This window comes from Cucurbita maxima, unplaced genomic scaffold (genome assembly GCF_002738345.1).
Source record: "Cucurbita maxima cultivar Rimu unplaced genomic scaffold, Cmax_1.0 Cma_Scf00008, whole genome shotgun sequence".
NCBI classification, from domain to species: Eukaryota; Viridiplantae; Streptophyta; class Magnoliopsida; order Cucurbitales; family Cucurbitaceae; genus Cucurbita; species Cucurbita maxima.
Window position 1 is genome coordinate 140,970 of NW_019272024.1, and position 24,146 is coordinate 165,115.

Below are 24,146 nucleotides of genomic sequence, written 5' to 3' on the forward strand. Positions count from 1 at the left end.
CCTAAAAAAAAAAAAAAAAAAAAAGAAAAGAAAAAGTAGAATATATTGTAATAATGTATGAAATACACAATTGTAAGTGTATATTTCTTCTTCAGCATAGCAATCAAGTATGTAATAAAACTCGGTCTACTTCTAACTGATCATTGTTTTAAGAAATTATACAACTGGTCATAGTCAGACACATGCTATTTTGTTTTTGCCTTTATATTTTAACTTTATCAACTACCATTTTGCAGTGGCTGCTGTGTTTAGCTTGGCTTATAAACTTCAGCCTTCTATTATTTTTATTGATGAGGTCGACAGTTTCTTGAGTCAACGACGCTCTAGTGATCATGAAGCTTTATCAAACATGAAAACTGAGTTCATGGCTTTATGGGATGGATTTACCACAGATCGTGAGTTTCTATGTCTACAGACTACTGAATATTTAAGCATTGGTTGCTGTGCTTTTATAATTTATCACAAAAAATCAAGATAAAAAGAAAAAGAAAAAAAGGAAAATTTCATGGCCATAACCAGGATTTTGTTTTTCAAAAATCTGATTTGCTATTTTAACGAGTCAGTTAGTTTAAAATAAGCTTTTGCTTGATGAACTTTATTCTGTTTCTACAGAGAATGCACGTGTTATGGTCCTTGCTGCTACCAATCGTCCATCAGAACTTGATGAAGCAATTCTAAGAAGGCTTCCTCAGGCTTTTGAAATTGGGGTACCCAACAAAAGGGAGAGGGCTGAGATACTAAATGTGATTCTGAAGGGTGAGAGGGTTGAAGACATCATTGACTATGATCACATAGCTAGCTTGTGCGAGGGGTACACTGGTTCAGATCTTCTCGAGCTCTGCAAGAAAGCTGCATACTTCCCAATCAGGGATCTTTTGGATGAAGAAAAAATTGGAAAACAATCTAATGTAAGTTATCATCATCTTCGTTTTCCTTGTTCCTGATGTTTTGTCTGCCAGCCCTTGTCAATTCTTATAATTGGAGTTACAATGAATTGAAATTGTCATTTAGATTCTAGACTGAGAGGCCTTGCTAATACACTTGTTGAGCTTTTCGTGGACGTGTCATTTCCTCCTTTCCTCTTCCTTTTCCTCCCTTTATGTTTCTCAGTTTCTCTTACATTATTACTTTTCAGTCCCCGAGGCCATTGTCACAGTCAGATATGGAGTCCGCTCTCATCTCATCAAGGAAGACAAAGGTTGTTGCTAGCGAATATGCTGGATTAGAGTCGCTTCGGACAGAGAGCAGTGATCCCCGGATTCAAGCAGTTTTGAGCGAACTCTCTAAGTTTGGCATTTCCCTTCCGAATGTTGGATCAGAAGACGATGACCCTTGAGAGATATCCGGACTTCACTCCATGTTGGTGCAGGAAAAAGACCACCCATGGAGAGTGGGAGAGATTTGTGTTTCATTTATCACTGTAACGCCATCGTTTTAACATTGATGGTTCCATAATTGTTATAGGGAAATCTTGTCGATGAGTTTGAGTAGATGAGTTTTGTAATATACATACAATTGTTTCCACTATTTTAAACATTGATGGTTCTATAATTGTTAAAGGGAAACCTATTCAACCTTCAGCATGTAATTTTTAACAAGCTCAAGCAGCATGTAATTGACGAATTATTATGCGACAACCCAGTCCTACTGCCTGATAACTGATAAGTTTCGGTGACTGTGATTCATAGGACATACAATCTTCTAGCTTTTAATAAGCTGAACGAATTTACAGATTTATGAGTTCAATACCTCAACTGGAATATCATAATAGTTGCAGCATTACAGCGAAAACTTATGCATACACATTTTTCATTGCAAACTAAACATCAAACGGGAATGGGTATTTCCGCAGTGAAACAAAATCTAGTCTTCCATTCTGTCCAACTTATAATTGAACATTTACAAAGGAGGATCCTGGGGATGCTGTAGTGGTTAACACTCACAACCCAAGCAAGTCTTGCCAGAGCACTTGGCTCTGCTCTCTAATGGGGCGCCCACCAAAAATGACAACCTATTTTACTTCCGAAAATCTTGTAGAGACCATCTTACTCTTCTGAATCTACAGGCAATCCTTCTTTGAACCAATTATAGAGACCACCTTCTAAATGAAATACATTGGTGTAGCCATTGAGAACCAACAAGTAGGCTGCTATCAATGACCTGTTAAAAGCGTCAAAACTTAAAACTTATTTTCCAATTGCAGTGAAAAAGCAAATAAACCTCAAGCAAGAAACAGAAGGCACATGCGATTTTGGACTGCAGATTCATCTTATTGATTCTTCATCTTGTTAATACTCGTTGAACAAATCATTGTTTGCACTGTTCAACCCGTTGAACAGTGTTAACCAAACGATGAGTGATACTTGTAAAATATAAAAAAAAAACATGTAATGCTCATATAATATGCATATTACTCTGCAAAGTTGAGAAAACTCAAAAAGTTACTGTCAAGAGCTCGAGTACCTTGATTGTTGACCTTCTGGAAGATTCTGGGTAGGTTTCATTGTTCCACCTGATGAGCATGCTACTATTATTTTGGCATCTTTAGCTATTTTAGATTCTACACCTGTAGAATACACTCGGTCATTCACTTCTCCATATCACTTGAGAACAAGGCGTCAAGTGAAGAAGGTGTTCATAAGCAACTTACTTTGCAAGAATTCTGGGTTTTCTTCTGTACCCGAAAAGATGCCAAAAAATGCAAATGCAGCTCGCCTGGCTATGTCCCATGCTGTCCACTCCTTTATCAGCCTGTAAATTTGCACATTAATGGCCCCTGGTGGATGGCCCTACACCAAAAAGTGGAAATAAGATGTAACATTTCATTGGTTGTTCTAGACTTAAAGAAAAAAAATACTCTACTAACCTCTTTGAATTCTGCTTCTGGCCTCACATCAAGAATCACGAAGTTATTTTCCTTCTGAAGGCGCAGAGCTTCATTCGCATCCACACTCCTAACCTGCAGTAAAGATCTTAATTCTCATGTTCATAAAATTTCAAGCTTTGTTATGACCAAAACTCGGATCTTGTGACGAAAACAAGTGTAATGTGTTTCCATGTAGTTTTAGATTAATGAAACCGAACACTCATCCAATATACACTCGAGAGGTGGATAGAGAGTCGAACCCTTTTCTGCAGCAGAAGTTCCCTCTTCACCTTCCAATCCTCTTCAGCTGAATCCTCCAGATAGACGAGAATAAACCCACTTTTATGCTAGTGAATTAAAACTAAAAAGATTGAAATTTCTACCATATTACCTGGAAAAAGAGCACTGTCTGATTAAATATTAGATCAACTAGAAGAGAATACCTGGTGTTTTTGCTCTTTTTGTTGCTGCACCAAGGATTATCAGGCTCCTCGGGTTAGTCTGGGAGGTGAATTTTTGCCTTGCATGTCTTATTGATCCGACGGTGAGGCAATGGGAACTTGGGTCATATAGAACTTTTGAGGAGAACACAAGAGGTGAGAATTGGACAACAGGATGTAAAGAAGGCGAAGTTAACGGCAGCGGGGCAAAAGCAGCCATCTTTAGGATCTTCGTCCAGTGAAATCAACTAAAAGAAAATGCCCAACATATGATGTCGATGCTTATGTATAATTGTATTCTTCCACCTACTCAGCACGGGTAGATATTTGAGAGCTTGTGGGGCAAGTGATTGCGGATTTAGATTTCTGATAATCCGAGTCTGTGGTGGATATTTTATCTAACCCACTTCCATATAGATTTCCTTCATCCGAAAATAGCAACTTTATTGAATATTTCTGAGCTGTTTTATAATTTACTTACAGACCCTTGGAAGTAGTTTGAGGAGACTCTGAACAGAAGGGCATCCTCGACTTTCCAAAAAAACATCTACTTGTAATGGAGGAGCTTGAAAGACATTACCACAACAACTGCAATTTTTCGCTTCGACTCATGTATATTACATATTTATATTTGGTCGTAGAAACATTGAGCACCTTGTCGAGTATGCTGGTTTCATACTGGCGGCGTAAGGCTTTGGTTTGAGGTCTCAATACAAAGTGCTTGAAGAAGATGAACTTATTTATGGCATTTCAAGGAACATACGATATATATTCTACACTTGGACAGAATTCAATGTCAACATACACAAATGATTATTATACATAAAATTCACATAATTTTTGCAGACTGAAGGAAGCTTCACAGAGCCCTGCTACGCTTTGCATCCGTTGAAGCAACTTCCAAGTCTCCAATGAAGAAAAGGATTCTGTCCAGAATTCCTCGACAGGATTTGTCTTCATCGAGAAGTCCTTCTGATAGCAACTCTCTTTTTGAACTCAAAGGAAGAAAACTAGTCTGTCCATTCTTTTGTCTTCTTGAACCCAGGTGTCTCTGAATTTCACCTTGGTGAATGAGGTAGTAGTCGCTCCCTTCTCGGATTATTCTTAGGCCCCTGGTTACAGTTTCTATGTCATATGAAGCACAAATAAACATATATTGTAATCATAAATTATGATTCAAATCTCTACTCTAGCTTTAGTATTTATCAAAAACATGGTTTATCTTGTCAAACATAAACCCAGGAAACGCAATATTTGACTTAACGGGATCAAAGAATTAAGGAAAACATAGTGTCCCCTTAAATTGAGTGATAAGAAGAAGAATGTGACTCACAGTCCAAATCGGTCACATCGATCTTGCACTTCATATGAATCCTTCCATGACTTCGAACCAACTGGGTGATAAAATGCAGCATGGTCTTCCCCCCACCTCTCTTTGAATAAATTCGACCATAAGATATTGTCTGAAGCTAAGGAGTTCCACTTCCTGCAGACTTCAAGCAGCAGGGTGCAGAGTTAATAGCTAAAAGTCAATTGAAGCATAAATCAACAGCGGGTGGGGATCAACTATTGAGGAAATTCCAGAGTAAATCTAGTTTTCATTCCTATATTTTATTTATTTATCTATTCATCTTGGTCCCTGAGTTCACTAATATTATAAAATTACCCTTAGAAACTCAATTCTACTTTTAGTTGGCTCCGTGTCAAAAGTTTGTTGGTAATATAGTAACAACAAAGGAAGGCAAAGGATGTTCCTCATTATCCTATGTTAGAAAGATGATTTCCTTCTTCATCTAGGTTTCATTCCATCAGAGCAACTTTTCTCTTCAACTTTGATGGCAAATCTCCCCTTCAACTCAGACCAGTAAGAAAGAGGGGGGATCATTAGCAACTTCGAAATATCATTCCTACCAATCAAGTTAAATCTTCCTATGACATCTAATCCATTAGATTGGGGAGTGTCAAATCCCTGCTGATCATCTTTCTAAAAGTCTGTTAGATTTAACCAAGGTTACTCAAGTTTCATAACATGTGATATATATAGGTTTATTGAGTTCAAATGTCATGGATATATATTCATATTGAATGTGATTTAAGTTGTGAGAGTTTGTGTAGAATTCTAAACAAGCTGCCATGTCAACCCTTTCAACTCAACCGGGTGGTTGACATACATTAAGAAGAATAAGGAAAACTTGTTGAAAAATGATTTACTCTGCCAAGCCTTCTAACTTCAATGAATCTTCATAAATTGGGGGATAAGTCAAGCAATGATCAAGCATCTCGGGGAAATATACACTTAGTTTACCAAAAATTCTTCATGGTGACGATTTGCAGGTGATGGTTTGCAGTCTCACCTCATTCCATTTCAGTTCAACATATATGAACAGAACAGCGTTAAATTTGACACACATTAGCATGAATGCATCATGAGGTAATTACAAATCATGATAAAACTTATATACAGTTCATCTATAAATATTAATTCTCCCAGCAATACGCTGCACTCCATACAGTTTATCCAGTTAAGAAGACGCAAACATCAAATCAGAATACATACACGAAAGAAAATCCATAGAAAATTTCTGAAGACCATATCAGATCTTTTGGATCAGAAACTAATCAGTAAAGATCATAATTTGTCTGGATTTGTCAAATATCCGATGAAAACTAGTCAATTGAACTAAACATCAATCGGAAAAGCAGAACCTCATAATTCCTCCAAGGAAAGATTGCAAAATTCTAGCTAAATTCTAATGGATTGATCAGCAAATAGCTAAATAGACCAATTGTACGTAAAATTCAAGAAAGTTAGAAGAATTTAATTTAGCGGTAACATGACGCTGACCTTGAAGTGCGGTTGCGAGGCTCTGGGAATCCAACAAACAGAATATCTTCAAGCAGATTTCCGCTGGCAATCTTTCCATCTTCAGCTCGATCATATATGTGGTCACTCTCTTGTCAAACAAATACCTCTCCACAGAAACTAAGAATCTCAAGAAAATTCTGAAGGAAACAGTTCTGATGTTTCTCGCGGGTACAGTCTTCGGGCTGATTTACATTTTCTTTATTTAATTTTATTTTCAACGGTGGCCAATCAAGATTATATTTAGAGTAAAAAAAGAGACACATACAAATGAATTGGTGTTTCTTGAGAGTATGGGAAACCACGATACTCGCGTTCTTGTTCACTTATCACGACAGACAGACATCTTCGGATGGAATTGGTCCAGATGAGATCCGAAGCCCATATGCGGCCCATTTAAATCATTAAAGGCCTAAAATCCATCCAGAAATTGGGTCAGATGAGATCCGAAGCCCACATGCTTAGAAGAAATCATTTAATTTTGAAATAACTATAATTAAACATTTCTCGAAAGCCCATATATTACAATTTTTTTCAACTACAGAGAAGTAAAGAGAATTTAGTGAAGGAAAGCAGCAAATATTTGCATTATATTCTCTGCTTATGTAGTGGCATTCCTTCTCAATTGTAAGTAAAATGCAAGCAGGATTCTTAATCACAAGAGAAATATGCAGTAGCGAACATACAACAACAGAGTAGGTAAAGCAAATTACTACATAGACTAAGTTTGTATAGGAAAATGGATATTGTAATAAGGTTGTTCAAGTAAATTCTTGTTTGAGATAATGAGGTCCGGGTTTAAATGGGTCCTCTTCTGCATATGCATCCGGCCGATAGAACCCTGCATCGTTCACTCGGTTGCTAAGAACATGAAGAATGGCTTTCTTGGAACCCCCATATTCGTCACGATTGTTCTCCACGTATTCCTTAGCCTCTGCTGCAACCTCGTTCACAAAATCGAAGCGGTTGTCCTCTGATAGCAGAAGTCTTTCGATGTCCATTGTTATAAGCTTCCCCTGTTCCTTCACCTTCCTTACCTGTTCTTCAAGGAATGGGATTCGATCCATTTTGAAGATCGACATCTCATCCTTCTTCGTCTGCACAATGAATCCAATTCAATGTTTCAATGTCAATGAGAACAACATATAGAAGTCTGCCAAAATGATGATGAGTGATTATGACTAATTCTCATCTTAGCGAAGATGTTCTACATCATAAACGATTTCAAGCTTCAATCCTACATCGTTGTATCTAGGCCAATTTACACATCTCACCTAATTTCATCTAGACAACTGCCTGATCTACATGTATGGTTACTAAGAAACTTGTAGCAGTTGCATATCCTATACCACCATGAACCTATAATCCCACATTCTCTACGAATGTTCTCAACTTAACTACCCATGGAGCTTGTGTCCTAATCGAGATTAATTATCAAGTTTGATGGATTGAAAAACGGAATCATTCTGACATCCACATTTAAATAGTTACCGATAAAACACCATTCATTTGGTTTCATTACTCTAAACAGAAGCTATAACAAGCATAACATCTCCAATAATCGCCGTAAAAAACACCAAATACAAATTAGTTCTTCCCAAAGTTTACACATCAGTGTTGTACTGTAGATGACAAACTATACCTAATAGCAAAGTGTTGGTAAAAAAAAGAGAGAAAGATGAGAAAATATTGCAGAAGCAATGATTAAATTCTCAATGTTTGTTAAACAAAGAGCTAAAATAGAAAAGAGAGTGGAATCCAATAGATGAATAATGTTCCAACTGAAGTAGAACAAAAAAAAAATTGATACGAAAATGTGGTACATGAAACTGAATGCTACAAAAAAAAATTGTTCTTTTAGTAGAAGAAACCATAGATTCAAACCTAGAGGGCCTGGTTAGAAAAGTCGGCTACCATTGTGCACAAGAAAATATAGGTCCAAGAAATTTGGTAGAATTCTTTAAGAGAAAAGAACTTTGAAAACTAGGAAGGAATGCTTGATTGATTTTCTACGCATTCCACCAATGCCAACATACATATATATAGGTAATTTGGGACATTCTCCATTACCATTCATTATCCAATAATCGTGCACCTATTTATTAGGAACTAATGAACCTACATGCATCTATTCATACATGTACTTTTACATGTATCTATACATGTACAAGTGACCCTTCAACACATGTATCACACATAGTAGATAACATGTACCAACTAGTGACCCTTTAACAAATTTAGCACATTGCAATACTTCCATTTCTTCTTCTTTATTGTAAGGTAGACTCGTGGTGTTTCAGTTTTCTACAGGTGCTTGTCTCGTAGAACCTACTATCTACTACCCAAAATCTTCGTCGTAGAACTACCCTAAACATCTAAATTTGAAGAACTTAACTCGATTAAACGCAAAGGAATAAAATCACAGATAAGGAGAGTGACACGAAATGGAAAACGAATGAGATAAAAGACATAGGTGCAAGGGAGAAATTTAGAGAAAGAACAAGCACGTTCTCCATACCAATTTTCTTCGTCGCCACACTCGCCGACCGACACCCTCACCATCTCTTTGCTTTCTGGCGGCCACCTGAAAACTTAAAACAACAAGACATGAACAATAAGGGCCGAAGAGAGCATGTTTAACTTTGATGTTGAGAGAATCTCTCGAATCTTAACCTGTAACCGCGGAGGAAAGTTAAATCCATGAGAAATTCCCGCCCTCGTCTGTATCCTCTGAAACAACTAGAAAAAATGGGCAACATAAGCAAAATTTGATGTATTTTGAAAGAGAAGCTAAAGATAGAAAGATCAACAAAGGCATAAAGCAGAATATTCATATTCGAGATTGCGCCATTAATATGCCGAAGAGCCAAACAGAGAGAGAGTGATTACAGGGGAAGCAAAGGAGAGTGTCGGGATTGGAGAAGTCATCGCTGTCCTATCTTCACTTTCGGATGATATTTACAGACGAGACGACGAGTTTTTTTCGAAGCGTAGGATTTTTGGATAAATAACCCATCTCCTCAAAATTTCAAGAAAAAATGTCCTCTTCTAAGTTATCACTTATTTAGCCCTAATCCAGTTTTTATTTATTTTATTTATTTATTTTTTTTTTTTTTACTTAGTCCAAACAGTTAAAACAGTTAAAATGTTAGCCCTATTCCAGTTATCACTCGGGATTGAGAGTGAAGTAAAAACAAGCCTTTGGTTTGAATCCCCATTTCTATTGCTTAATTTGCAAGGAATATTTGTAAAAGAAATCAACAACAATGCGGATTCTATAACCTTTCCCACCTTCTGTCTCTAAGCTGGAAGCAAAGACTTCCTCCATTATTACAGAAAAATGTCCTCTTGATAACACAGACAAGCACGTTTTGTGTGCATAAATTTCCTCACCATAAATGCAGTAGCAGCAACAACAAGCTCTGATATGAAGTTGGTTCCTATTACTTGCACTCCCATTGTCTATTTCTGATACACCAGAATCATGTTGCTATTCAATTCTGCATATACGTTTTCTTGAGCCCCAAATCAACCCAATCACTCACCAGTAGAAAAGGCCACAAGCAACAAATCAATATCAAGCCAGGCTTAAGTCTTGGCAGCAATTGCCAAAGCTCCTTGCAGTCATAACGAGAAACCCAATATAGGGCTAATCAGTTAGCCTTCAGTAGTGACTCCACAATTGGAATTGCATCTATACATGCCCAGGGGGGAAAGCATTTCCAATATAGGGCTAGGGCGGAGAAGTGTTGTGAATCCGATGTCTAGAGCGATGGTGCAAGAAACCACCAAAGATCTAAAAAATGAATACTCCAATTTACAGCATTCGGTAGTCTCCAAACTCAATGCATCATGTCAGCTCGAGAATGCAGTTTATTCTCTACCTGATCACATTGCAGTAAAGAAAAACTCTTCTCAGAGAAAATGCACAGCTTTGGAACATAGTTTTAAATTGAAAAATGAAGGAAAATAACAATGAAGTGTAATCTATAAGTAAGACTACTTCTTTTCGTCGCTGAACTCATGTCTGGATATTGTTGAGCTGAAATTCTCACTGAGTCGAAAATAATGATCAACGCAAAAATTTATCCCACAGCACAGCTCAACAACACGTTCGTAGCAGCACGCATAAATACAGAGTGAGATTGTAAACATAAAATAACGCTCCAAATCACAAGATTCCAACACATTAATGTTTACGAATTCAATCGGTCCTAACTAATACGCTCCGGTTTTTGATATCCTGACTGTCACATTGCCTCAAATTCATAACTTCACAGTACGCGCAAATCCTACACAAGATTCATCCACGATTTAGAGTGATTCAATGTTTAAATAAACTTTTCCTTGGACTTTACCATGTGGCAAAGAAAATAATTGGTCGAGAGGATCAAAGAAGGCGTTTTATCACCTGCGAAATCACATAATTCAACGCTTTCCACGATGCCCACCACCTGACCTTGCACCAGGAAAGCGAGCAAATTGCAACCTTAAATTGACCGAGTCACGGTCAAACTCATCAAATTTATAACCTGCAAAATCGAGCTCGACTGATATATGCAACAGCTACGTGTAGAACGACGAGATAGGAAAAGAACAGATATCGGATACAAGGCGCAGCAAAACGATTTGAATCACAAATGGTATAATTATCACCTTTATATTTTATCATACTTAACTTTACTACTTAATTCAAAAGGGCATATCACAAAGGAACTTATTACACTCATGGCGATGTGATCTCATGGTTGAGTTTGGCGACCATGATTTAGTCTTCCTAACAACTGAGGTGTATGAATCACGACTCCAAGTCCAAATTTTAACGTGAATATTAGAAAGGGTATCGAATGTATAGGTCAAAGATCATCGAGTTAATCACAATTAAACTAATAAACATAATTTAAAACTTCACGGCTAGTTGGTCCTAAATGTAATAAGATTCACATCTGCTGAAGAACAGAAAGTCAACATGAGATGCTGGACTGCATAATCTATGATACCAATCACATAACTAACAAGATTTCCCACCGGTCGAATGCAGGATAGCATCGACAAACTCAAATTCTTCACGCCACACAACTTGGAATCTAAGAACCCTATGATACACATGCAAATACATTCCCACTATGGAGAAAAGAGAGCCATATGATACACATAAAAAACCATCCCCAAACATGTCTGAATCTGTACATTGGGAAAATAGCTTGTATAGATATATAAACACAAATGTGCCCATGTTTGGGTAAAGATATCAAAAGGACATCACAAATTATGCAGGAGAAAGACAAATGGATAACTTTTTCGTGAAGACAAGTCAAAATAAATATATAAATTAAAGGCACATAATTCTCCGATAGTGACATCTGTCGATAGACAAAAACGAAAGTGCAAATGTTCAACAGCCAGAAAACAACGGTAAAGAAATTGATAATTAAAGCTGCAAGCACACCTTGTAAGGCATCCATTGCCGTGGCTGCATGGGCAGGACTCACAAAATCTACAAAACCAAGCACCACTGAATCTCTTCCAGGCTGCACACGTTAGGTAAAGAAAATTCATTTTTTAGTTAATGGCGTCCCATATTAAATGAAAACAGAGTTTCAACATATCAACTTACATTTCTGGATTCCTTGTTAACAAGTCTCACTTCTTTGTAGCCCACAAAAGGGCGAAATATATCTACGGGGGAATGTGAGGGAGACAATGTAACACAATACAAGAATGCCTTTAACAATACAAGAATGCTAAATGGAAAAAATTAGAAAAAGATACGAGCTATTTCACGCCGTGTACAGCTGGAAGGCAAGCCTTCAACAAATAGTGTATTAGAAGCATCTGGAGGAAGGGGTACGTTAGGCCTTCCACCTCCAAAGCTCGCACTTCTATCATTAACATTGGCCCCTGAAACCACACCCCCAATCCCGACTATAGGAGGAGGATCATTGATTGAATGACCAGGAACTCCCCCACCAACGGGTCTAGCAGACTGTTCACCATAAGATGAAATTTTCTGGAAAAAAAAAAAAAAGAAGTTGCGTGGTTAAATAGAATGAACTTGAATGTGAAAACACATAGAAAACAGAATTGAACCTTCAAAGTGAAACAAGTACCGAGCTGCGCAGGTAACGTTCATAGGACTCATTGATGGAATCAACGCTTTTAATTCCTTGGAGGATTGGTCTATCATCTTGACGAGGGTAATAGTTGGGCAAATCGTGAGGACCACTGGTATCTACAAGACATTAACCACGAATTATGTGCCAAATAAAGAAAAGAAAAAGAAACAAAGTGTCTGCAAAGGAGGTCACACAGAATTGTGTTGCTTCAATCAACAGTGACATCATGACTCGAAAAAATTAAAGTGTACTAGGTCAAGAACATAAAGAATGATGTGAACATTAATATGCAAAGCTTTCAGTTATGAACATTAATAGACCACCATTTTACCTTCTTGTTTTAATGAATTGGTTTGTTTCTGGAAAATTTCTTAAAGAATCGTACTCTGAATAGAAACTAGAAACATGGTTGACAAAAACGCATTCCTTTAGTGGCGTACTTTGAGCCTTTAACCAAAATGTTACAAGTAAGAACTCGATAATAGGAGAACAGATAATTTCAAAGTGCGCATTAAGGACACCCTCTAGTCACTACCATCCTAACACTCGTGAAAACCAATAAATTTGTCTAATTTGACTTATGGAGATACTTAGTTCCACAAAACGTGGTCAGCGAATCAGTAAAATTTTGATATATAGAGCAAGAAAATATCTTGGAGGACAACAGAATCATGCACAAATCGCACTTAATCCCTTCCAACCATTCTGGAAATTTCCTAACATGTCTACAGCAAATGGATGAAGATAAGATTTTAAGAGAAAACCCATGTTAACAGAATCAATCTCTGCATATTACTGTTTTCCAGTAATCCCATCTTCCACTCAAAGTTCGTTAAAATCGAAGTACAATTTAGCAACTCGGGACATATGGGGAAACCTCAAATTCAGTGACCTCAAGAAAACCCTAATTCCAAATGTACGAAACAAGCGGGAAAGAGGGTAGACAATGGAGTTGTTTGTTTATTACCGTAATCGACGCGAGGGCGCTTCCCGGCGACGGAAGGAACCGACGACGGAGGTTGCTGCTGCGAGTCGCTATACCTCCAATAAGCGTCCGACATGCTCCTTCAAAAAGGCGGTGAATTTAGGATGAAACAGCGAGTCCCTTCAATGCTCAAGGTAGGTCAGCCCGGTTGTTCCCTTTGGGAAGCCGTTCGGTTGGGGCGATGGGACTCTATTATTTGCAAAGTTCACAATTTTACTTTCATGGAACAGACAGACAACATCAATGATTCGGATTTCCTCCGGTTCTTGCCTGCTCTATCTCTCAATTGGGATATAAAATTATTACCATTTCGGAACTATACACACACACATAGATCTTCGTCCTCCTTAAATTTTGTAACTTTATCGAAACTATTTTTTTCATTAAAAAAAAAACTACTCCTCCATTTGGTAGGTTAAGTTTAGTGTAAGACCATATTTGAGTTACTTCTAAGTTTCACTCATTCAAAATATTATTGTCAAGTAGTAATTTTGATATTTGTTTATGATTTCAATATTTTAAAAAGTAACAAGTTCATAAATTCAAGTAGGGAATAGTGACACTAGCTCATGCACGCGAGCCAAAGTTTATACGCCGCTGCGAATGAGCGTGACATGCATAATTATTAGTAAATTTATGAACTTCAAAATCATTTTTGAAATAATTTACTGATTTGAATGAGATAAATGACATTACTTTTTTTTTGTTCGCTCAGTTTTAAAATAAAAGGATTGAAGCGTAGTTAAAGCAAGATCCTTCCAAATTTGTGGAGAAGTTGAGAAGAATAAAGAAAAATAAAAATGGAATACCACACTTTGAAAGTTACATTTCACCAACCAAACTTTGAAATGCAAATGGATTTCATGATGATCATCATTCTCCTACGGCTTTTCCATTCTCAACCCTTATTATAAAAAGAATTTAAAAACTTAGGGAAACCAAACCCTATGATTCCTTCCTCTTTAAATCTACTTGTCTTTTGTTATTCATATCCTTTTGATCATACAAATCATGCAATGCATTAATGAAAGTAAGCAATGATAGTAAGAAGAACCCTATCAGCTCTAAATTCCATGTTAATCAACACTAATCAATAACATTAAATAAAAATTTGAAATGGAATATATTTGTGTCAACACACTAGGCATGCCATAGAAGCTACAAGGTAATTAGGCCTAACATGTGATGTTTGATTGAAAGGGTATGTGTTATTGTGTCTGCCATCATCGTTCGTGGCAATTTAACCCTTACTTGAGTGTATTTTGAAGCATTGATAGTTGTTCATTCTAGAGTTTATAAAGTTTGAATTTTGATCTTCTGTAATTCATAATTTTGAGTGAGATTATGCAGAAAATATGAGGATCCCTAAACACAAATAAATACATAAAAATGCTATGAGAAAATCAAATCATCCCAACTTTAGTTACATATATGTATATATTCAGCTTTAGCTTATTTTGTGATGAAGCTCACCATGAACCTCCTCCGTAAATCCCATTCCAAAAAGCAGGAACCTCTCCCAACTTGGCTCCATTTTGATGATCAGTAGAAATGATGGTTGGAAGTTGCTTGAAATCCTCCACAGTAGTGGTGAATAATGTCGTTGAAGGGTTACAAGCATCGGGTGCAGTAATAGTACTAGTAGTGGGCTGCGGAGGAGCTGGTACAGGCATGGGTATAAAAGGAATCAGCTCCCTTGGGGACATTATTCCACTGCTTCTCACCATTATTTGATCATTCATACCATCACACGACAGCCAACAAGTAGCAATATTAGTAGCAGAAGGGCAAGGAGTATTGATATTGGATGATTGGGAGTTGCCCTGATCATCATCATCACCATTACTCATGTAATCCTTATTGTTGTTCTTTGGAGGTGATGGAAAATTGGGTGAAGGAGGTCTCTTGTTCTTCCTGGAGGCGCCACCCACTGGGATGTTCCTCAAGGACCCACCTGCTGTCCAATATCTTCTACAAGACTTGCAGAAGTATCTTGGCTGGGAGAGGCTGTAATTGTTGTAGTAACAGAACTTCGTGTTGTTGGAATTGCATCGTGGGCAGTTCAATATTTGATCTTTCCCAGGCTTTGCTTTTCTCTCCAAACCTGCCCTTCTACCCTCTTCCTCTAGTTCCATGCTTTTAACCTCAACCTGCATGCCCCAATATTCATCTCAACACACACACACACACACACAGATTTCCATTAGATAAGAGAAGGGTCAATCAATCAGCCATACCTGTGGCCATCGAGCAGAATCCATTGTTAGGATGGAGAGTTATGAAGGAGATCCGCAAAGTGCAGTTCTGTGTTCTTTATTTCTTGCAGATGGTCCAAAAGCAAGATCCAGCACTGCCTTTGTGCGGCTCTTTATTATGTGTGTCGGCCAACAGTTGGAGAGAGAAAGCTGAGTGCTTTTATTATTGTCTCAACCCACCTTTCTTCGTCATAATATGCTTTTACTATGTTTCCTAACTCTTCTTCCTCATGCTCTTTAGTCTTTAATTCCATGGGGAATTTCTTTTTGGCGCTAATTTCACCATGCTAGAAACCAAATTAGTATACTAGTATCGTATATACACTACACATCCTACACCAAATTAGTATACTTGTATCGTATATATTCTTTTTGCCTACCTATACGTTTATGTTTGATTTATTATATCTAAATATATTAATTATCATTGCCAAAACTTCAAAAATAACAAGTTTTTTCAAGGCTGGAGATAAAATCAAAACAAGGTTATTTGTACAAGGAGCTTAAAGTAGAATAGAATCAATTTTCACATCATAATTCATGCGTTTGTCACGATATGATTTTGGAGGAACGTCTTTGCACATAAGGTGATATTATACCATCACAAAGCAATACCGTGAATATGTATCCAACCAAAGTTGAAAAATAAAACTGTCCAAATTTTTTTGAGTGATTTGATTGTTAGGTGGTCACTGAGTGAAAACGAGCATGTCATTGCTCGTGACAAAGGTCCATGTCTTTTCATGGCTAAAATTTTAGTTGCAGGATCAACAGAGGAAAAAAATACTCACACGAGCATAGTGACTAAATATGGCACAATTATTATCCCTCCTATGCCTCAACCCAGAAGGCATTCCCCTTATAAACATTGCAATCTTTACAAGACAGACTCTATAGCCCAAAATCAAGCATGGGTGGATCCACCCACTAAGCAGAATTAGCAGGTGGGACCCTTCAAAGAATCAACCATTGACAAGGATTTAAACTTCAACTTTAAGTTTTCCCACTTCCCACTTGATCAGGTGCTGAAAATCAGCCATCGAAAATGAAAGATTACCCCCATCTTTCATATCATAATCTGCCCTTTCTAACTTGACTTTGAATAATGTGGAAAAAGCAGGCCAATGAAGTTAAACCTATGTGCTTTTATGATTCAGCTTCATGTGTATGAGAGGTAAAAATCTTCTTTTACATCCTTCATGACAACAAATGAAGAGGAAATAGTAAATTTTGGCTTTTATGGGAAATGCACTGCTATTTCTTTTCCAAAAGAAAGAGGTTTAAGCAATGTAAAGGTGAAGTTTCTCGTATGCCTTACCTAATATGCAATGTATATCTTCACTATCAACAACTCGTGAAAAGAGAGTTGAAAGTCCAAAACCAATCAGTAAGGTTAAGAAAAAGAATTTCATGAAAAACATTATAATTTGAACGAGGTATGAATATTCGTAACTGGAAAGGCTAAACTCATGCTCCAATTTTTTTCCATCGCAATTTACCAGTAAGTCACCCGATCCTCATTGTCTGCACCTGAAATTTCCCCCCAGGAGTTGACTCGGTGGATGCTCCATAGCCAAGAGGTGTGCTAGTTGGTCGTATACAGAATGATGAAGCTGAGGAGCAGATACTGCTGGAGAGAAAATTGCTTAGATCCTTTGTTCATGGTGATCATTCATTTTAACCTACTCATTCAACTTGCAAACATCAATGAACTTCTGGACTGCATTGTGATATTGTGTCCCCTGTAAAAAATGCGGAGAGGCTGCATCAGATATACCAGAACACCTAGGCAACAATAAATGATACAAATGCTAATAACTTCAAATTGCAAAATTTCGAAGTATATATATTAAAGCTGATGTTCGTTACCCTTTTCATTTCTAAATGTAACAAAAGACTAAGGTGCAAATGAAGAATGCGAAGTGACCTCTTTATCAGGTGAGACATTAATAGTTGGGGCCATTAAATAAGTAAAAAAAAAGACTAAACAAAATCAATCTTATGCTTTACTATTTATCCCTTTATGAGAAAGTTCAATATTTTATCGCCAGGTATTGCATAGCTTAAATTGTTAAGCCTCAAAAAGAATGTATTACCAATATTGTCTCAGTGCATGAAGACCTCCCCACTCAAAAGTTTTTCTCATTGCAGAACGAAGGCACAGAAGAATATTACCTCCCAGTATAGTTGGTGACAGTCCATGCACTGCCAGAACTCTAAATTCTTGTCGAACAAACAGTCCGGAATTCTTTGGAACCCCTTTGCTGCCAGCACAGCCTCCTCCGTTGTAAGCGGCTTTTGAATAAACCTTCCATTGCATTTGGTACATCTAGACATCAGCTGATCCTCACTAATTTTCAAATTGAAAGTTTCAATAACCTACAACAGATAAATTTTAGGTGTTATACAATTGTATAGTCACTTTAAATGATTGAAAAATTAGAATCATGGGCCTCCTATCTACAAAATAACCGAACTGGAGATTTGATTTTGTTTCCAGAACTAGGCTGTTAAGGCAAGATACTCCAAAGTCCCAAGGCTCTAAATCTTTATTACTTCATTGATCTAATTACAAGTTCCTTTTTCCGTTCCCATCTCCAAAAATCTTTCAACCTATAATTCTCCACCGAATTTGAAATGGAGAGTGATAGGGACCCGCATTTGATACATGAAAGCCAATGTGATATTGTAATTTGTATTATTATCGAAAGAAGGAGATCCAGGAATTTAAGGAACGTTCAAGAGGCTTAGTTCTCTCACAAAATTGTTTCCAAGATCACCACCGTGGTTGGTCCACTATATGCTAACTAGTGCTTTTGACTTCCATAGCCAATAATTATAATAAATTGGCATCTATACCTCGAGTAACTGCTCGTTCTTTAGAAGACTTTTAACTCTGTATATTTGATTGCATAGCAAATACTCATGTCTCAGCAGTTTAGCATCCCTGGTCAAGAGTACTCTCTTCTCCTTGCATGCTTGATCAATTAATTCCCTACATATGATAAAGAATTACAAAAGATTGCATGGATAATATCTCCATAGATAACAAACAAATTAAATCTGCAAAATAAGCAAAATGTAAGGCATTAAAACTGTTAATGATTAAAACCTAGAGTCCGGCTTTTTGGAAAACGGAACTGCAGCATCAATCCCAATACAACGCAGATGTTTTGCCAGACCTTCAACCTGGAGTAGACATTTATCATCCATTAGAACTATTCTTATCCCTTAAACTTGGGCCTACAAAACACTCATTGAGCAAGATATTAACCAAAAACACTTTTTACTAGAAGTGCTATATTCAATGATTCAGAATTTGACTGATCCCTAAAATATGAGAGCTCTATTTTTTAGTTTCTTCTTGTCTTGTAACTTTGCATAACATTCATTTAAGAAAATAAAGCCTACAAGCCTCAAGGAGAAAGGGAGAAAAATAAATATTTACCATAACATCACATAGAAATTTAGGGCATCCATCACCCCCTAAGGACAAATCCCACGGTGGTTGGCCCTGCCAATCTTCAACTCCCAGTATTTTCTTTTCACTGCAAACCACTTTCATAGTTGATGATCTCTTGCCTTTTCTTTTGGAGGTCCTGGGCATTTTGTCTGACTCTTTCAAAATAATTTTTTCACCATATCTCTTGACAATTTTCAGAAGACCTTCATCCATAGGCATACAATTTATACTCGATGACGCAGAACAATGTGCCCTTACAGTAGCCGTACTCTGTGGAAAATCAGATGCAGTAGCTCTGATAATGTATGAGGCTTCAGAAATCTTGGTCCTTAATATCTTCTCATGCGAATCTTGCTTTTCCAGAATCACTTTCAACCCAAGATTCATTTCAATGGAAGGAACTGAAACATTCCTTAAAACATCTCCTGGAAATTAGAATTAAGAATCACAAATTTCATAATCTATAGGATAGTTGAAAATCCAACACACAGGGACAGTTAATCACTTTGCTATCATTTATACTTGGAAGGGGGTGGGGAGTAAAAATCTGCAAAATCTAGGAAGCAGCAAAATAAATAGTAGAAATTCTAACCAATTCTCATATACTTAGAGAAAGGCAGTTGCTCTAAGAGGGAAGTTGAAGGGAACCAAACTGGTTTGACTTCATATGGTGCATACTGAGCTGCAACTTCCAATATTGCTCTTTCCCATCAATCTATAATAGCATCGTGAATATAGGCTTCGGTATGCATGAGGTAATCATAAACTTTCAGAACAACAGTTGACCACATCAATATTGTAACAACTACAGAGGTTTCTACCTAAAATGACTTGTTTAATATGCTAAATAATGTGTAACATCCATCTGATTCCTTATATGTGATGTAAATCAGCTATTGGCTTGAGAACATGCAAGGGTGAATCAAAAGTTTTGGCAATCGAATTAGTAGACTTCAATGGCAATGAATTCAGACTTTGAAAAAAAATAGAATCAATAGCCACCATTAGTTGTGGAGTTCCCAAGCACAAGAAAATGTTCTAGAGAACTGATAAAACTGTTAATATAATTTGGAGTGGAGGAGGAAAAGACTCTTTTCTATCTTTTTTTAAATAAAAAAAAAATGAAAAAAGAGAAAAACACTGCTAACTAGAATCCCATAGACATGAAGGACACAGGCATTATATTCTTCCTATATTACTTCTTTACGGAGTTAAATGTCCTCTGAGCTCATTGGGTAATATTAACATGGAAACTCAAGAAATCATTTTCTTTCAGGCTTTCTTATAGATAGAAGTATTATGGATCAACAGAAATCCCAAGGTTCAGACACGACAGACCTTCTTGTAGAACCTTGGAGTTGAAGATATTAAAGATTTCGAGCAGGCAGTGGGCATCCATGGCTGCGTATGCTATCTGCTCTTCTGTAAGGGGACGATAGGACCAATCACTACATTGAAGTTCCTAAAGAAGATACAAATCAAGATTAACAATTAGTACAAAAGTACTTCATCATATGGACTTGAGGAAGAGCCTCAGCTCATCGGGAAGATTCAAGAGAAAGCTCTAAAAGACCACCAAAACAGCCTACTAGGACAGCTACAACTGAATAATTTGGTTATCAAACATCACTGAATTGAAAAAATATATAACAGCTAATATTGGGTACATGCAAACAAAAAGGTAATTTGAAGTACTGTTAAAGAACGTGAAACGAGAAACATGTGGAAGTGAAATGGGCAAACCTTCGAAAGAGAAAATTCCAGAACTTCACTGCAGATAGCGGCAAGACTCTTCGCTTGCTTATGCATCTTTCTTCCATATTGCTTATGGTGAAGATGATTGTATATGCTCGTAATATCCATAAAGGGTTCAATCTAGAAAAAATACATAAAAGGAGAAACTTAAAATACTGACCTGGAAACACCGTAACTCAAATACGAGCTACAAAACGAAACGAAACAAAAGCGGCAAACACTTACACGATCAAGCCCAGAGACGCCGCCATAGGAGCAGAAAGTAGTCGACAAGTTAACTAAATCTTGCTTAAATCGAAAACCCAATTTCAAAACATGGGGTGAAACAAACACATCCCTTAACAAATCCCCAACTGAGGATAAAGGAAGCGACAGCAGGTCGAGCAAAAAAACCACGGAATCATTCGGCTGGTCCAAGTGGAATTGGCAAGCGATCTGGAGAAGCGAGACTCTGGGAAATGAAGAATGATTAGGAGATCGAAGGGGCTTCCACTCGGCGTCGAGCGCAATAAGCTTAGAGCGAGTCAGCGTTCGGGTTAGCTGACTGAAGTCAGGAGAGTCGACGGAAGAGACAATGTGGATTTCGAAGGAAGGCCGGCCGTTCGGGGGATCCATAAGAAGACGTATAAAACGTGAAATTCGATTAATACGCGGGATTGCATATATATATATATATATGTCGGGTTGAAGCACAATCTTCGCTGTGATTGTGCTTTATATTTCTTTTCTTTTCTTTTCTTTTCTTTTAGTCTATCTATTTATTTTTAATTATCCAAATTTATATCCCATGCTTGTAATAAATCTTAACTATAATGGAAACGGATATTCTAAGTGAAAATCCTACGTGTACTGCCACGTTGTCAAGATCAGATCCCCAACATATCAGAACGGATAAGTCGGCAGAGCGAGCGGGAGGGAATTCATCTTTCCAAATGGCGACTTTATCAATTCCATTCTCTCAGAATGGTTTCTCTCGCAGGTTCTTCTCTGCAAAACACCCACCAATTATAGCCCCATTTTCCCATTCGCTCGCCCGTATCAGTTGCTCAGGTTACCATTTCTTCTATCTGCTTCGAGTTTTTTCTGTCTCAACTTTCACGTACTTTGTCTTTGAACACTTGTTTAATGCGTTTGTTTACTCGAATCATTGCTACACTGAGTACCCTTTTGTGGGTAAATTGCGTCAGAATCTGGGGAGAACTGTTTTCTTCTTCTCGGGTCTTATGTTGTTAGGCTTAGAATCAAGATGGTGGCTGTGCAAATTGTTTTCTCCTGAAATGTGCTTAGCTGATAGCAATTTGAAATCTTCACCAAGTAGAGGGAAAGGAAAGGAATATCATGTGAACTGGACTTTAACTGAATGTGTATCCAAGCATTATGAGTTATATTTTAATGGAGCCTTTTCTGGCATACCATTTTATTAACTGATGAAAAAAGCGTTCCTGTGCTGCAATTACAGCTAATAGGGATGGGGCAGAACCAAGAGAGAGCTTGTCACCCTGCAACCATATTGGTTCTGTAGCTTGTGGTCTTCTTGCTGTTTGGGCTTTGACAAATACCTCTCCTGCGTTTGCAGCTAATCAGGTTAATAACTTTTGGGTTTAGTACCGATTTAACCATTGACATGACTTCTTAGATATTCAAACTTACCATGATGTTTGGGTACATAAGCCAAAAACTTATCATGAAGTTAAATTTAGGCTTAAGATGTTAAACCTAGTTACTCTCGAGGGGATTGAATGTGTAATTTGGATTGGAAGCCCTGCTTTCTACTTCACCAGTCTTTCTATTAGCATGCAGTTCATCGTCCTTCGGATACTCTATTTTTTTTTATGTTCTTCCTTTTCTAGTCATGATTGATAAGCATCGTCCACTTTCTGTGGCAAACATCAAGCAACTTATAATATTTGAGTTTGAAGAAGAAAGCTGTTGAACTCATAGTATCTGGGACTTGCAGAGGCTTCCTCCACTGTCGACAGAACCCAACCGATGTGAGCGTGCTTTTGTTGGCAACACAATAGGTCAAGCAAATGGTGTGTATGATAAGCCAATTGATCTTCGTTTCTGTGACTACACAAATGAAAAGAGCCAGTTAAAAGGGAAATCTCTTGCTGCTGCGTTGATGTCAGAAGCAAAGTTTGATGGTGCAGACCTCTCTGAAGTGGTGATGTCAAAAGCTTATGCTGTTGGAGCCAGCTTCAAGGGTAAAACTCTCTCTATCTCACCCCCACTCGAATAGGGAGGTGGGTTGGTAACAAATCTTCATGTTCTAGCACGAATATGGCTTTAAGAATGACTTGGTTTCCAAAGAAGCGCATCTAGTGCTTCCAATACTTGATATGGTACAGAGACAAAATCCACGAGTTCAACACATGCTAGTTTATAGAATAAATCCCAGCCTCCTCATAATATGGCTTTAAGTATATCATTACATATTGCAGGTGTTGATTTCTCGAATGCAGTTCTAGACAGGGTAAATTTTGGAAAAGCCAATCTCCAAGGAGCTTTGTTCAAGAACACTGTACTTTCAGGGTCCACATTTGACGATGCTCAGTTACAAGATGCAGTTTTTGAGGACACAATCATAGGCTACATTGATCTTCAGAAGCTTTGTGTAAATCCAACTATCAGTCCTGAAGGAAGAGCTGAATTGGGATGTCGATGATTTCAATACAGTTTTTATAGTTTCACCATATGTATTGTATTGTATAAACAACTTGATGAGTTTGATAAGTAATACATCTTCAAAGAGAGAACCCCCTCTCCCATTGAAGCATTAATGCTGTTTTCTATTTTCATTTCATTTTTGCACTCTGAACCCATCCACCAATAACTTTTTGTAGGGAGAAAATCTGATGTTTTTGCTTTCGTTGTTATTAGAGGCTGTGACTTTAATCTGTTATAATTTAATTTACAGTTCAATCTTAATCTTATCAAAGAAGCGCATCTAGTGTAGTGGGATCATAGTACTCTCCCACGGTATTGATCGGGGCTTAAATTTTTTTTTTTTGAACTCTTCAATTTTCATACATGGTTTGGCGTTTATGAAATATGATTGAAGCCTTGGAATGGAATGAGTGTCTGAAAGAAAACCCATTTACACATGAAGAAAATAAAATGAATAGTTAAAAGATTAGAGAAAGTTTGTTGGGTTTTGAAGCAATTTCAGCTGTCGTTCCACAATACAACCTGACATTCTCTTTCAGATCTGTGTCCTTTCTTACCCAACATTCCTATCTCTTCAAAATCTAAACCAACCAAACCCAACACATAATTGAGACAGACAGAGTTCTGACTTGTGAAGAAAAATTTAAAAAGAAAGAAACCTTAGGTTATTAGCAGGCTGGCAGAACCACTTTTGTCGCCATTCCCTAGCTTCATGTTCTTTTGCTCATTTCCCTGC

The 24,146-nt window shown here is 37.4% G+C and overlaps 8 protein-coding genes across 12 annotated transcripts in view; 2 read left to right on the forward strand and 6 right to left on the reverse strand.

The window, feature by feature from the left end:
• The window catches only part of LOC111482800 (ATPase family AAA domain-containing protein 1-B-like), a 4,444-nt gene extending 2,840 nt beyond the window's left edge, over positions 1-1,604 (forward strand). Inside the window, exons 3-5 of the mRNA XM_023128765.1 lie at positions 237-395; positions 613-908; positions 1,136-1,604. Of these exons, the coding sequence (XP_022984533.1) occupies positions 237-395; positions 613-908; positions 1,136-1,336 (656 nt within the window). The 3' untranslated portion in view covers positions 1,337-1,604. The remainder of the gene's footprint in view (positions 1-236; positions 396-612; positions 909-1,135) is intronic.
• Positions 1,605-1,681: 77 nt separating this feature from the next.
• LOC111482801 (rhodanese-like domain-containing protein 14, chloroplastic) lies at positions 1,682-3,639 on the reverse strand. The gene is made up of 6 exons (XM_023128767.1): positions 3,310-3,639; positions 3,127-3,173; positions 2,867-2,959; positions 2,651-2,789; positions 2,464-2,566; positions 1,682-2,160 (listed from the first exon to the last, which is right to left on the reverse strand). The coding sequence occupies exons 1-6, from the start codon at positions 3,524-3,526 to the stop codon at positions 2,046-2,048; spliced, it is 714 nt and encodes a 237-aa protein (XP_022984535.1). The 5' UTR covers positions 3,527-3,639; the 3' UTR covers positions 1,682-2,045.
• Positions 3,640-3,900: 261 nt separating this feature from the next.
• LOC111482802 lies at positions 3,901-6,405 on the reverse strand. The gene is made up of 3 exons (XM_023128768.1): positions 6,152-6,405; positions 4,640-4,799; positions 3,901-4,418 (listed from the first exon to the last, which is right to left on the reverse strand). The coding sequence occupies exons 1-3, from the start codon at positions 6,243-6,245 to the stop codon at positions 4,166-4,168; spliced, it is 507 nt and encodes a 168-aa protein (XP_022984536.1). The 5' UTR covers positions 6,246-6,405; the 3' UTR covers positions 3,901-4,165.
• Positions 6,406-6,732: 327 nt separating this feature from the next.
• Positions 6,733-9,179, reverse strand: LOC111482787 (protein PLASTID TRANSCRIPTIONALLY ACTIVE 7-like). 2 transcript variants are annotated; one of them, XM_023128748.1, is made up of 4 exons: positions 9,059-9,179; positions 8,843-8,908; positions 8,688-8,753; positions 6,733-7,266 (listed from the first exon to the last, which is right to left on the reverse strand). In XM_023128748.1, exons 1-4 carry the CDS (start codon positions 9,095-9,097, stop codon positions 6,931-6,933), a joined length of 507 nt encoding a protein of 168 aa, XP_022984516.1. In that variant the 5' UTR covers positions 9,098-9,179; the 3' UTR covers positions 6,733-6,930. The 2 variants fall into 2 exon arrangements, with proteins under 2 accessions (XP_022984516.1, XP_022984517.1); XM_023128749.1 differs by having other exon boundaries at positions 8,843-8,899; positions 9,059-9,178.
• A 130-nt stretch (positions 9,180-9,309) lies between these two features.
• Positions 9,310-13,605, reverse strand: LOC111482785 (RNA-binding protein 2-like). Of its 3 annotated transcripts, XM_023128744.1 has the most exons (7): positions 13,253-13,605; positions 12,280-12,401; positions 11,942-12,179; positions 11,787-11,848; positions 11,619-11,700; positions 10,581-10,701; positions 10,140-10,461 (listed from the first exon to the last, which is right to left on the reverse strand). In XM_023128744.1, the coding sequence occupies exons 1-6, from the start codon at positions 13,344-13,346 to the stop codon at positions 10,598-10,600; spliced, it is 702 nt and encodes a 233-aa protein (XP_022984512.1). In that variant the 5' UTR covers positions 13,347-13,605; the 3' UTR covers positions 10,140-10,461; positions 10,581-10,597. The 3 variants fall into 3 exon arrangements, with proteins under 3 accessions (XP_022984514.1, XP_022984512.1, XP_022984513.1); XM_023128746.1 differs by lacking the exons at positions 10,140-10,461; positions 10,581-10,701 and adding an exon at positions 9,310-10,053; XM_023128745.1 differs by lacking the exons at positions 10,140-10,461; positions 10,581-10,701 and adding an exon at positions 11,361-11,532.
• Positions 13,606-14,567: 962 nt separating this feature from the next.
• On the reverse strand, positions 14,568-15,825 carry LOC111482784 (dof zinc finger protein DOF5.7-like). Its single transcript, XM_023128742.1, has 2 exons — positions 15,508-15,825; positions 14,568-15,420 (listed from the first exon to the last, which is right to left on the reverse strand). The coding sequence occupies exons 1-2, from the start codon at positions 15,529-15,531 to the stop codon at positions 14,740-14,742; spliced, it is 705 nt and encodes a 234-aa protein (XP_022984510.1). The 5' UTR covers positions 15,532-15,825; the 3' UTR covers positions 14,568-14,739.
• Positions 15,826-16,222: 397 nt separating this feature from the next.
• Positions 16,223-21,404, reverse strand: LOC111482778 (exonuclease mut-7 homolog). Of its 2 annotated transcripts, XR_002718260.1 has the most exons (9): positions 20,969-21,404; positions 20,732-20,863; positions 20,327-20,450; positions 18,974-19,413; positions 18,638-18,714; positions 18,385-18,520; positions 17,701-17,904; positions 16,844-17,267; positions 16,223-16,720 (listed from the first exon to the last, which is right to left on the reverse strand). XR_002718260.1 is itself a non-coding variant. In XM_023128733.1 (8 exons), exons 1-8 carry the CDS (start codon positions 21,356-21,358, stop codon positions 17,208-17,210), a joined length of 1,563 nt encoding a protein of 520 aa, XP_022984501.1. In that variant the 5' UTR covers positions 21,359-21,404; the 3' UTR covers positions 16,223-17,207. The 2 variants fall into 2 exon arrangements, 1 of the variants encoding a protein (XP_022984501.1); XM_023128733.1 differs by having other exon boundaries at positions 16,223-17,267.
• Positions 21,405-21,519: 115 nt separating this feature from the next.
• On the forward strand, positions 21,520-23,535 carry LOC111482783 (thylakoid lumenal 17.4 kDa protein, chloroplastic-like). Its single transcript, XM_023128741.1, has 4 exons — positions 21,520-21,793; positions 22,203-22,327; positions 22,701-22,947; positions 23,185-23,535. The coding sequence occupies exons 1-4, from the start codon at positions 21,556-21,558 to the stop codon at positions 23,406-23,408; spliced, it is 834 nt and encodes a 277-aa protein (XP_022984509.1). The 5' UTR covers positions 21,520-21,555; the 3' UTR covers positions 23,409-23,535.
• Positions 23,536-24,146: the final 611 nt, after the last annotated feature.